The 12688-nt window shown below is 39.7% G+C and overlaps 1 protein-coding gene across 4 annotated transcripts in view; it reads right to left on the bottom strand.

The window, feature by feature from the left end:
• The window catches only part of HTT (huntingtin), a 154784-nt gene that overhangs the window by 128329 nt on the left and 13767 nt on the right, over positions 1-12688 (bottom strand). For all 4 annotated transcript variants that reach the window (XM_058546620.1, XM_058546621.1, XM_058546623.1 and 1 more), the window contains exons 3-4: positions 5234-5354; positions 186-245 (exon numbers count right to left, since the gene is read on the bottom strand). In XM_058546620.1, coding sequence (XP_058402603.1) covers positions 186-245; positions 5234-5354 — 181 coding nt within the window. The remainder of the gene's footprint in view (positions 1-185; positions 246-5233; positions 5355-12688) is intronic.

Genomic DNA, 12688 nt, shown 5'->3' with positions numbered 1-12688 from the left:
CCCATCTCATCTAATAAATAATAAAGAGTAAACTTGTGAAGAAAAGTGAAACAATAAAGTCTACTTTACCAAACAGCATTTCCTTCTAACATTTTTATTTATTAAATAAAAGATAAAATTTCACATATACTGCTCAATACAGTGCAACAGTACCATTTTTTTAATAATGGAAAATAAAGGCCTACCTTTTTAATTTCCTTATAGAGTTCTAACTGTAACCTCGGAAGATTAGAATCCATCAAAGCCTACAACAAAATACAAGAGATACGTTCATGGAAGACACATTCCATTAGCAGTTCTAAACAAAGCTAAAAGGCAACTAAAATTCCAATTTGGGGGCAAAGTAGAATATAACAGCAACTAAACTAAGAACCTATTCATTAAGAAAGGAGCATATATATGCAGAAGTTACTGAATAAACTAGATACAAGGTCATTCACTTGAATAAAAAATACAATCAAAAGAATTTAACTTTTATTACAATCAAATACTACACAACACCAAAATTAAATGGTAGATGGTTCAAATCCACTCTAAAGTTCTTATATTACGGGCCGGCCCTGTGGCTTAGTGGTTGGGTGCGTGCGCTCCGCTGCTGGCGGCCCGGGTTCGGATCCCGGGCGCGCACTGACACACTGCTTCTCCGGCCATGCTGAGGCCGGGTCCCACATACAGCAACTAGAAGGATGTGCAGCTATGACATAGAGCTATCTACTGGGGCTTTGGGGGAAAAAATAAATAAATAAAATTATTTTAAAAAAAATAAATAAATAAATAAATAAAATAAAGTTCTTATATTAAATCTTTAATATTCAATGAGCAAAGGAAGAACCTGAAAGGTTTCCTTCTTCATTAAAGTACATTCTGTTGGATGATCCAACATTAGCAATGCCCTCCAGTCTGCGGTGCCAGGGGAGCGGTGGGTGTACTTATAAGACCAGAGCCCCTTACTCTGGTGTGGGAATACACCTCTCGATGCAGAAGCCCACATCCTTTCTGAAGGTCTGGTCCTCCCTTGATGCACGGATGCTCCTAGCCCCACAGCCTCAGTGACCCTCTGAACCCACTGCCAGCTAGGAGCCTCATGCTCCTCACAGCACATTTCTTGCCCCCTCCTTGCTTACTTATGGGCCAAACCAAAATCAATGGCCCCATGGCCAACTTCAACCCAGTAAGAATGGCTGATGGCAACCACTACCAGCAGCACAAAGTCCATGTTAGACAGGGCTTCTCAAGACAGAAGGGAGAGGAAAGATTTCTATGGCCCACTCTCGCCTGTAGGAACCCTCTCTTCTGAAATCATATTGCCAATGGCTCGTCCACCAAGAAGAGAGGAAAGATATAACCAAGACTCAATCGCAAAGCCCTCTTTCTTTCACGTGATATACAGCCATCTGATGTCTACAAACAAGCTAGTCTTAGTAAAACTCATGTGGGGTCACCTACTGGTTCAGTGAGCTTGAAAATCAAAAGCAGAGTCACACTTTGGGAGGTTCTGAGGTATGATAATATCTCAGAAATTTTTAAATCCTAATTCTGCTGTTTCAGTTTGTACTAAAAATCCTTAATGGAGCAAACCAAAATGGACAAACATATGTTAAAACACTACTTTGCAAATAAAACCAGAAGGCATATCAAAGTTTTATTTCTTTTTATAAACTAATAGCAAACATTTTATAACAAGAGAAAACTAAACCTCAAACGCCTAACAATAGCACAGAATCAGCTCTCACAGTCACTGGGTGATGGTAATATACCATCTGATCCCTCCCTGCTCCTGAACCCAACTCCACACTGAAACAGACACACACGCCCAATCCAGCCCCCGACAGCCCACCTCTGCTTCCTTACTGGCATTCCCAACGCCACCATCCTAGTTCTAGACCCCACTCTCTTCCCTGGACTACTCAGCCTCCTCATGGATTCTCAGCACAAGGGTCTGTCTCCACTCCAAGGCAGGCTACACGTTGTCACCATGTTACTCTCCCGAAATTAAGCACTCCTCTGACCACATCAAAAATCTTCAACAACTCCTCATTCTCTACCAAATAAAGTACAAACCCCTCAACACCTCCCATTCTCTGGTAGCACACCCAGTAACACACACTGGGGCCACCCTCCTCTGTGAGCCTGCAGAGGCTTCCTGGCCCCCCTAGAGGCAGGATGCTGCAGTGGTTAAGAAGGTCCTGAATCTCCTCGCTCCCCTACTAGCCACTGCCTTGAGGAAGCCTTCTCTGCTTCCCTCGGCAGAAATCACCTCAGCCTCCCGACTGCCACGATGTGTTATTGTCAACACCTCTCAGAACTCAGAGTTTATACCACATATTAAGTTATTTCTGTGTAAACATGCTTCCCCACCTGAGACTGTAAAATACTTGAGGGCAGGAGCACGCTGTCATGCTGAATCAGATCCCCAGTACATTTTCCTACATAAATGAAAAGCAAAATGTGCTCCATTTTCTTGGGCCATATAGAGTCTGGTCCTTACCATAAGCATATAAGAATATTCATTAGAAAACTAAAGTCTGGGACCCGACGCCTAAGGGACTATTCCTGTGTTCCTGCCCATCCTTGACACCCTGGCCTAGGGCCATCCACATTCTCCCAAACCAGTCCTTACTCTGCCACAATGAGAGGAAATCTGGCCAGGCCCTGATCCCACTCCCATCCTGCTGAACCTAAGACTAGAGCATTTGAGGAAGCAGAAATCTGAGCAAAGCCAAACCCCATTATGCCCAACTTTAAGCAGAAAGGGGAGGTTAAGCGAGACAGACCTTGTCCTATGTTCAGGGGTATAAGATGAGAAGTTGGAATCTCTGCACTGGGAGACTAGAAACAAAAAAGAGGAAAAAGGAAAGAAGTAGGGAGATGGCCAGGAAGAGAATCCAGGACCTAAAGTTATGACCCAACTCTCAAACATACACAAAGCTATTCTGCCCAGCAGTTTTTGGAAACAGGTCTCTGAAGAAGACAGACTTAAAAATGGAACAATGCCTATGTGTAAGATGACCAACATCAGAGCAGTTTGGGGTCACTTTGTTCTCTCTGCCCTCCTTCATCCCCTTCTTGCCATGAACCAAGGCAACATGTGGTGCTGTCTTGAGGTTTTCTGATTCTAAGGGTCAACATTCAAGAACTGAAGTATCAGAAAAAGCCAAGCCTGGTCCTGCCAATGGGAATAATAAAAGCAACAAGGATATTTAGGCCTGGATAGAAGTAAGTGTAACTGAAAAATATCCACAAATATGCTGCGGGACCCCATGCACATGTGAGTGTCACCAATGGACCACCAGGCCTGGAGAACAAGGTCAAACGGCCACTGGCCATTATAGCATGGTGGGAGGCAGGATGCAAGCAAAAGCATGAAACGCAGGTGGAGGAAGACCAGGTGCCTACCTTGAGATGAAAGACGAATCTCCCAAAGGCTGCTTCTGACTGAGGACGCTAGAGTCCTATGGCCACAGAGAAGCCAGCGTCCTGAGCATGAAAGCACGGCTTGTCAAGAAACGACGTGCTGCCAGATGGGAAGGACTCTTTGAGCAACAAGAGACCACGGAATCCACAGGACAGAAAATGGAGAGCAACCGGTGCTCAATCTCTTTGGGTGAGAATGTAAGAATCTCATTACCAGTAAGAATACTTCTTACCACTTTGGGGACCAGTAAGTGGCCAGGATGATGCCAAGCAGGTCTCAAACATTACTGCATTTGACCCTCACACATGCACATACTCACACACACTACCAAAACCTTGTCTGATTTCCTTTATAGGTAAGGCTCATAGAATTAAATACAGTCCCCAAAGTTGTTCAGCTAGTAGGGGGCAGACGCAAGATTCAAATTCAGGTCTCTTTCACTCCAAAACCTACGTATGCTCTATCTGCCTAGCAATGAGGTCTCAATCTCCTTAAACACAGGAGTAAAGGGGTGATCATCTGCCTGAAGAAGGCTAGACCCACCAAGGAAAAAGGAAGGATAATTTCTTGGCCAATGTAAAATGCAACCACTCTCCAGAGAAAGCCCTTGGGAAGACTCCAAAGAATAATTTTGTTTTTCAAGATCCTAATAAGAAGGGAAATATTCAACTAACCTATGTTAGCTTGGAGTTCTTGGTTCATCTAGGCAAGCAAGTATTACTAGGAAGAGAGCCTTCAAGGAAAATGAAGATGCAGCCTCTTCTCAAAGCCTTATCAAAATTTCAGAGGTGGAACATAAAGCAGTGAGGAAAAATAAGAAAAAGTGGAAAGATTCAATAAATAAGGATCCCTGCAGAGAAGAGAACAAGGTGCATTTTCTCGTTAACCATTATCAAGAAATAGTTTTTGCAGAAAGTGTCAAGAACTATGTCAGAGAACCTTCCTTAGCACTGGTTAGCCTACGGTGGGAACAACATCTAAATTTAGACACGCAATTCAAAAGGCTTGTTCATAAACTCAAAGATGGCCTAGAAGAAGTTGACCAGGATGGGTTGGGGAAGCAAAGTAGGAGAAGGGCAGAAGGAGAAAAACAAGGCTAGCTTTTCAATACATTAAGAATTATGGAAGGACTTGATCCTCAGTGGCAGCAGAAAACAGAAACAGAACAGCAGATGAAAGCTATGGTGATCTCGGGCACAAACTCTACATCAGGAAGCAATAACAGAAGACAGGTGTCCCCTTCTCTCTCCTTACCTCACCTATCATCCAAGTGCCTTTGGCTTTCTGGCTTTACCATCCTTTTCTGGGAACTCTTTTCTCCCTAGTCATGTCACACTAACTCTAGCTAATCTACTACAGAAGTCACATCTTCACCTGCAAATAGTACTGCCTGACCCAGGTCTTAAGAGGAGCAGGGAAAGGAAATGAAGGAAAGGAGGCTAGAGACACCAAAGATGGATTCCATTCACTCATCCCTCTGACTTCTCAGAGCCTTAGGGTCTCTCTGGGCTTCGCCCAATCAAAAGTTGGTGCCTGTAGTAACATTCTCCCCAAGAGCAGCCAGCGGCCACCATCAGTGTTCATCCCTGACCTACACACGGCACAGGCGCAAGGGTAAACACAGCTCCTTTTGATTCAGCAGGTATGGCAAGCACACTGGCAGATACCAGAGGACCTCCAAACCACACACCACAAATGAAAAAAGTGCAGACATCCTAAAGGACTTTGCTACTTAAAACAAAGGAACACTGCATTATGGTTTCTTCTCTGAGCCTATAACAACTACAGCTTGGAGAACACTGTCCACAGGGTTCTTACTTTTATGACTTTGTTGAGGCATTCGTCAGCCACCATCCTGACATCTGACTCCGCGTCATCACTGCATAGCAGAAAAAGTTCCATAGCGATGCCCAGTAGTTTCTGAAATTCTGGAGAATTTCTAAGTAAAAAAAGAAGAGATTGTCACAGCCAAGAGGAGCCTAAGAAGACATGAAAACTAAATGTAATGAGCTATCTGGTATCCAAATGTGATTCTGGAACTGAGAAAGGACATTACATAAAAATTAAGGTTAATAGTATATCAACATTGATTCATTAATTGTGAAAAATGAACCACAGTAATGTAAGATACTAATAAGTGGGATAACTGGATATGAGGTATACGGGAACTCTTTATACTATCTTTGTAATTTTTCTGTATAATCCAAAACTACAGTAGTCCCTCCTTATCCATGGAGGATATGTTCCAAGACCCCCATGATGCCTGAAACTGCAGATGGTCCTGAACTCTATATAGACTATGTTTTTTCCTATACATACCTATCATAAAGTTTAATTTACAAATTGGGCACAGAGATTAACAATAACTAATAATAAAAGAGAATAGTTATAAAAATATACCATAATAAAAGTTACCATAGATCTTAGCAACCTCAGCATACGATTTTTTTCTTTCCTTATTAAGTCAAGAACTTTTACCTTTTCACTTAAAGGAAGCATTTTATGGTTTCTCTTTGGCATATCCGAATTGCCAGCATCACTACTCTCACACATTGGGGTCATTATTAAGTAAAATAAACGTCACTTGATACAAGCACTGTGATACAGCGACAGTCAATCTGATAACCTAGACAGCTACTAAGTGACGAACGGGCAGGTAGCTCATACAGCATGGATCCGCTGGACAAAAGGATGGTTCACGTCCTGAGTGGGACGGAGTGGGACAGGGCAAGATTTCATTGTGCTACTCAGAACGGCATGCAATTTAAAACTTATGAATTGTTTATTTCTGGAATTTTCCATTTAATATCTTCGGACTGTGACTGACCATAGGAAATTTAAACCATAGACAGCGAAACCACGGATAAGGGGAAGACTACTGTATTCTAAAATTTAAAAGTTTATTTAAACAAAAAAGAAGAGCCTGAACTTGCAAGACAAATCTCATCTTTTTTAAGTTTTAATTAAAAAGTCTGAAAAAGACACTGCTTTATGTGTATTTTAACTCAATTAAAAAAAAAAGACACCACTTCAGATACTCAAACCCCAGATAGCCCCCCTGCCAGCAGGTTACTTTTACGAATACTTAAAATATTCTTGGAACCTTGAAAATCAGTATACCAATATAACTCTTACTCATTTTTAATCTTGCTTTCAATACGCTCCAAAGTATAATCATATTTCACTGTAGACTCAACATGATCACAGTCAGGCTCTGTTTTTATTGCTCTATCACAATCTCACAAAAACTGGAGGTGATGCAATATTTGTAAATGATTTTAAATTGAGAGAGCCTGTTTAGACTGACATGATCCAATTGGCTAAACACAGCCAAGATGGAGAGAAGCTGATGGGCCACATACACAGAACTGGTTTCACAGCATTGTGAAATATCGCAAGGCAATAATACCCCTGAATAATGCTGCTATTTTTGAAACATCAAAATCAGATTGCTATTTCATGATCTCAATCTAAAATGCTCTGAAATGGAGGTCTTCCTCAGCCTTCCTCTCCATGTCATAATTCCTACCAATAGTTGGAAGAGCCACGAGCCCAAGAGAAAGCAAAGGACCACACCAGCAATGGTCAACAAATACAAGCAAGAAACAAAGCACGCCACTCTGCAATATTGCAGACCTCATCTACGTGGAGTACAGCTGTGGATAAAGGACTAAGCAGGAAAGGTCCCTGAGATGCTAGCAGAGCATTCAAACACTGCTCAAGGCAGTGCTGTCTACAGAAATATAATGTGAGCTACCTGTATGATTTTAGACTTTCTAATAGACACGTCAAAAATAAAAAGAAACAGGTAAAATTAATTTTAATATTTCATTTAACACAATATATCCAAAATATTATTTCAACATGTAGTCAAAAAGAAATTATTGAGATATATAACAATCTTTTTTACAGCATATCTCAATTCAGACATAAAATTTTCATCAGAAATACTTGATCTGTATTTAGACTTCATAAAATTCACAGTTGAAAAAGTAGGTTCACTTGCACCTAGTAGATAAATAAGTTCTGGATATCTAATGCACAACATAGTGATTACAGTCAACAATACTATATCACAAACTTCAAAGTTACTACGAGACTAGATCTTAACTGTTTTCAACACAAAAAAGAAATGACAATTATGTGACTTGATAAGGTGTTAGCTAATGCTACTGCAGTAATCATACTGCAACATATAAATGTATCAAACTAACACGTTGTACACCTCAAACGTACACTTTATGTCAATTATATCTCAACTTTCAAAAAAGAAAAAAGGTAGGTGTATATACCATTTCCAATCATGCTTAAAAGTTCTCCAATAACTAAACCAAACATTGATTTCTTTAAATTTTAATTTAATAAAATAGATATAAGGCTAATCAGGTTATCTATTTCTTCTTGAGAGAGCTTTAAAAGTTTGTCTTTCAAGAAACTTGTCCATTTCATCTAAGTTGTCAAATTCATTGGCATCAAGTTGTTGACAATATAATCAACCTACACATACAAACTATATATACAACCTATACTGCTATCATCTCCCTCATTCCAGATATCAATAATTTGTGACTTCACTCTTTCTTTCCTGATCAATCTTATTAATTTTACTGATGTTCTCAAAGAACTTGCTTTTGGTTTTATTGATTTTCTATATACTTGTTTTCTGTTTTACTGACTTCCGTTCTTATCTTTATTACGTCCACTCTTCTGCTCAATTTGGGTTTCATTTGCTCTTCTTTTTCAAGGTTCCTAAAGTGAAAGCTGAGGTCATTGATTTGAGACCTTTCTTCTTGTCTAAAATAGGTATGTAGTGCTATAAATTTCCCTTTAATATGGTATAGCAGCATACCAGTTTCGAAATCCTTTGTTTTTATTTTCAATCAATTCAAAATACTTTCAAATTTCCCTTTTGACCTCTTCTTTGACCCATGGGTAATGCGGAAATGTGTTGTTTTCCACATATTTGGGGCTTTTCCAGATTATCTTTCTGTAACAGATTCCAATCTAAATATGTTGAGGTCAGAGAGCATACTTTGTATGATTTGAGTCCTTTTACATTTAGAGACTTGTTTTATGGCCCAGCATACAGTCTATCTTGGCAAACGTCCTGTGAGTACTTCAGAAGAGTGTGTCCTCTGCTGTTCTGGGTGGAGTGTCTACAACTGTCAATCAGGACACGGGGGTATATAGTTTCTCAAGTCTTCTAGATTCAGATTTTCTGTTTACGTGTTCTAGGAATTTTTGAGACAGGCTGTTGAAATCTCTGACGATAACTGTGGATTTGTCTATTTCTCCTTGCAGTTCTATCAGGTTTTGCTTCACGTATTTTTGAAGCTCTGTACTTAGCTACATCAACATGCAGGATTGTTACGTCCATTGATGAACTGATGCCTTTATCATTATGAAATGACCGTCCTATTCCTGGCAATAGCCTTTGATTAGAAATCCATTTTGTCTGATATTAGCATAACCAATCTAGCATTCATCTCATTAGCGTTAGCACGGCGAACTTCTTTCCATTCTTTTACTTTTAACCTATTTGTGCCTTCATACTTAAGATGGGTTTCTTGTAGGCAGCATAGACTGGGTCCTGCTTTTTCATCCAATCTGAAGACTCTTTTACATTTGATGTCATTACTGATATAACTATTTTTTTAAATCTACCATTGTACTATTTCTTTCCTATTTGTCCTACATGCTCTTTATTTGCCTTTTTCCCTATTTCTACCTTCTTTTGGGTTGAGTATTTTTATGATTCCATTTTATCTCCTTTTTGGTTTATTAGCTATAACTTGTGCTTTTAATTGTTGCTTTATTCCTTATAGTATATATCTTTAATTTATCACAATCTACCGATATTATACCACTTCACATATAGCATAAGAAACTAACAACAGTATTGTATTAGTCTCCTGTGGCTGCATAACAATTTACTAGAAACTGGGTGGCTTAAAAACACAGTAATTTATTCTCTCACAGTCATGGAGGCCAGAAGTCCAAAATCAGTGTCGCTGAGACAAAATCAAGGTATTGGCAGTACTGTGCTCCCTCCAGAGACTCTAAGGGAGAACGGCTCCTCGCCTCCTCCAGCTCTGATTACTGCCAGCATTCCTTGGCTTGTGGTCGCATCACTCCAATCTTCAAGGCCAGCCATCTTCAAATCTGTCTTTGTTCCATCTTCACATCACCTCCTCTATGTATGTGTGCATAAAATCCCCCTCTGCCTCCCTTTTATAAGGATACATGTGACTTCATTTAGGGTCCTCCTGCATAACCCAGGATAATCTATCTCAAGATCCTTAACTTAATCACATCTGTAAAGACCCCTTTACCTTAGAAAGTAACATTTACACAGGATTCCAGGGATTAGGACCTGATATCTGCGGGGAGGAAGCATTATTCTGCCTACCACAAGTATATTTCCATTTCTGCTCTTGGTGCCTTCATGCTATTATTGTCATACATTTTACTTCTACATGTTATAAACCCCAATATACACTGTTACTATTTTTTCTGTAAATAACCAATTAAATTTTTAAAAGATTAAAAATAAGGGGGAAAGTCTTACACTTACCCACTCTAGTAACCATTTCCATAGCTCTCCGATCCTTTGTGTAGATCCAGATTTCTATCTGGTGTCATTTCCCTCCTACCCAAAACACTTTCTTTAATGTTTCTTAAGGTGGTTGCCCGCTGAACACAAATTATTTCAGCCTGTGTAGGTCTGAAAAAGTCTTTATTTCACCTTTGTTTTTGAGAGAGAGATTTTTACCAGGTATAGAATTCTAGGGTTTGTTTCCTTTCAGTGCTTCACAGATGGTGTTCCACCGACTTCTGGCATACACTGTTTCCAATGAAACATCCACTGTCACTCTTATCTTTGTTCAACTTAGGTCTTTTTTATGTCTTATCTCAACATATTCAATCTTTTCTCTAGCTCCTCAAACACATGAAATGCAGTTATAGTAACTGTTTTAATGTTTCTGTGAACAAATTTTGCCACATGTGCAACTTCGGGGTCAGCTTCAGCTGATTTCTCTCACTATGAATCATATTTTCCTGCTTCTTTGCATTCCTGATAATTTTTGACTGGATGCCAGACCTTGTAACTTTTATCTTATTGGGTGCTATATACTTTTGAATTCCTATAAATATTCTTGAACTTTGCTCTGGGATGCAATTATGTTACTTTGAAAGAGTATGATCACCTTGCATTTTGCTTTTAAGCTTTATTATGCAGGATCAGAATAACATCTTATTCTACGGCTAAGTCAGGCCTATTGTTAAGGCAAACCCTTCTGAGTACTCCACCCAACGCCCCATGAAGGATGAGGTTCCCACTCCGGCTGGTGTGAATAGCAGCTCTTCTAGGGTCGTTTCCCAACAAGTATGTGTGTATCAATACTCAGTTAAGACTTGAGGGCCACTCTGCACGTCTCCAGAGATCGCCTTGTGCAGCTCTCTCCTCTCCAGGTACCCACCATGGGCTCTAGCAACCATGGTCTCTTGGGGCTATCAGCTGTGTCTCCTCAACTCAGCAACCACTGGGCTCTGCCTGGGTTTCCCCTCCTCATGTCGTGGCCAAGAAACTCCCTCCAGGCAGTAATCTGGGGAAATTATAGGGCTCCCACATTAGTTTTCCATTTTTCCAGGATTGCTATTGTTCTTTTCCTGATGCCCAGTGCCTTGAAAACCACTGTTATATGTATTTTAACCTTTAAGTGAAAAGGTGAAAGTTCTCAACTTAAATAAGAAAAAAAAATTGTATGCTGAGGTTACTAAGACCTATGATAGGTATGAAGCTTCTATCCATGAAATCGTGAAGAAGGAAAAAGAAATTCATGCTAGTTTTGCTGTCGCACCACAAACTGCAAAAGTTACACCCACAGTGCGCGGTAAGTGCTTAGTATGGGAAAAAACATAGTATATATAGGATCCGGTACTATCCGCAGTTTCTGACACCCACTGGTGGTCTTGGAACATATTCCCATCAGATAAAGGGGAACTACTGTACTGATGTAAAAACTATTAACAGCTACTATTTTGATTTAAGATGGCAAACTGAACCACAAATCAATCTTAAGATATCTCAACATACTTTACTAATATGTGAATCTAAGCCATAACATTCCATCAAGTCCATTGAGAATTACCAAGAAACAAAATAAGTATAAAGCATGAAGACTCAGACTGGAAAAGATCTTGTTTTCTGGATACATAAGCTTTCAAAATGAAAAGCTATTCCTTGAGACATGGATGGTGAAGATCAGATGAACGGAGCTGTGCTACAGCATAGGGCACCAAATGTCTGTCAGGTACTTATAGTCATTTCACACAAAAGTAGTGATACTTTATAGGACAATGTACATCACAACAGATGTATTTCTTGCTTTCAGGTAGCTCATGAATCCATCTATGTAGTTCTTTGCAGTGTTTCACGTGTATCACTTGATCCCACAAGAACCCCACAAAATGGGGTTTACATTTCATAATTGAGGCAACAGAGGCCCCAAGAAGTTAAACTTATCTAAAATCACCTGGCTTTAAAGGAGTAGAGATGGAATCCAAACTTTTTTTCCTACTTTTACCATAGTATTGTTTTCTACAATAGCATGTTAACTTAGAATTTTTATATTTTTATTTTCAGCACATATATTCTCATGTTTTTCATTTTCTTCCCACAACATTTCTACAAATTAGATAGAAAGAAATCATGCACATTTCACATATGATGGAAGGAGTTCAATTAAAATGAAATATTATATGTGGAATCACTTTGAAAGTATAAAATACAAATGCAAGGTGCCATTAAAAATAAGTGGATCACCAAGTTTCTATCAGTACTAAAATCAAGATTATTATTCTCGGGCTGGCCCCGTGGCTTAGCGGTTAAGTGTGCGCGCTCCGCTGCTGGCGGCCCGGGTTCGGATCCCAGGCGCGCACCGATGCACCGCTTCTCTGGTCATGCTGAGGCCGCGTCTCACATACAGCAACTAGAAGGATGTGCAGCTATGACATACAACTATCTGCTGGGGCTTTGGAAGGAAAATAAATAAATAAATAATTAAAAAAAAAAAAAAAAGATTATTATTCTCAGGGCTTTTCTGAACAGATTATAAAGAGTTCTTTCCAGCTTCCAGCAGAAGAATAGCATGAATTATTTATTCCAAGAGAGAAATGCAAGGAGCGAAGTATTTCACATATGCCCATCTGCGTAACAGAATTGAGAAATCAGGTACATCTGTCTCCTACTCAGCCGTTATAAACAGGCCT

Source organism: Diceros bicornis, chromosome 8 (genome assembly GCF_020826845.1).
Source record: "Diceros bicornis minor isolate mBicDic1 chromosome 8, mDicBic1.mat.cur, whole genome shotgun sequence".
Lineage (NCBI taxonomy): Eukaryota > Metazoa > Chordata > Mammalia > Perissodactyla > Rhinocerotidae > Diceros > Diceros bicornis.
Note: the sequence above shows the minus strand (reverse complement) of the source record. Positions and strands in the feature narration are given on the sequence as shown.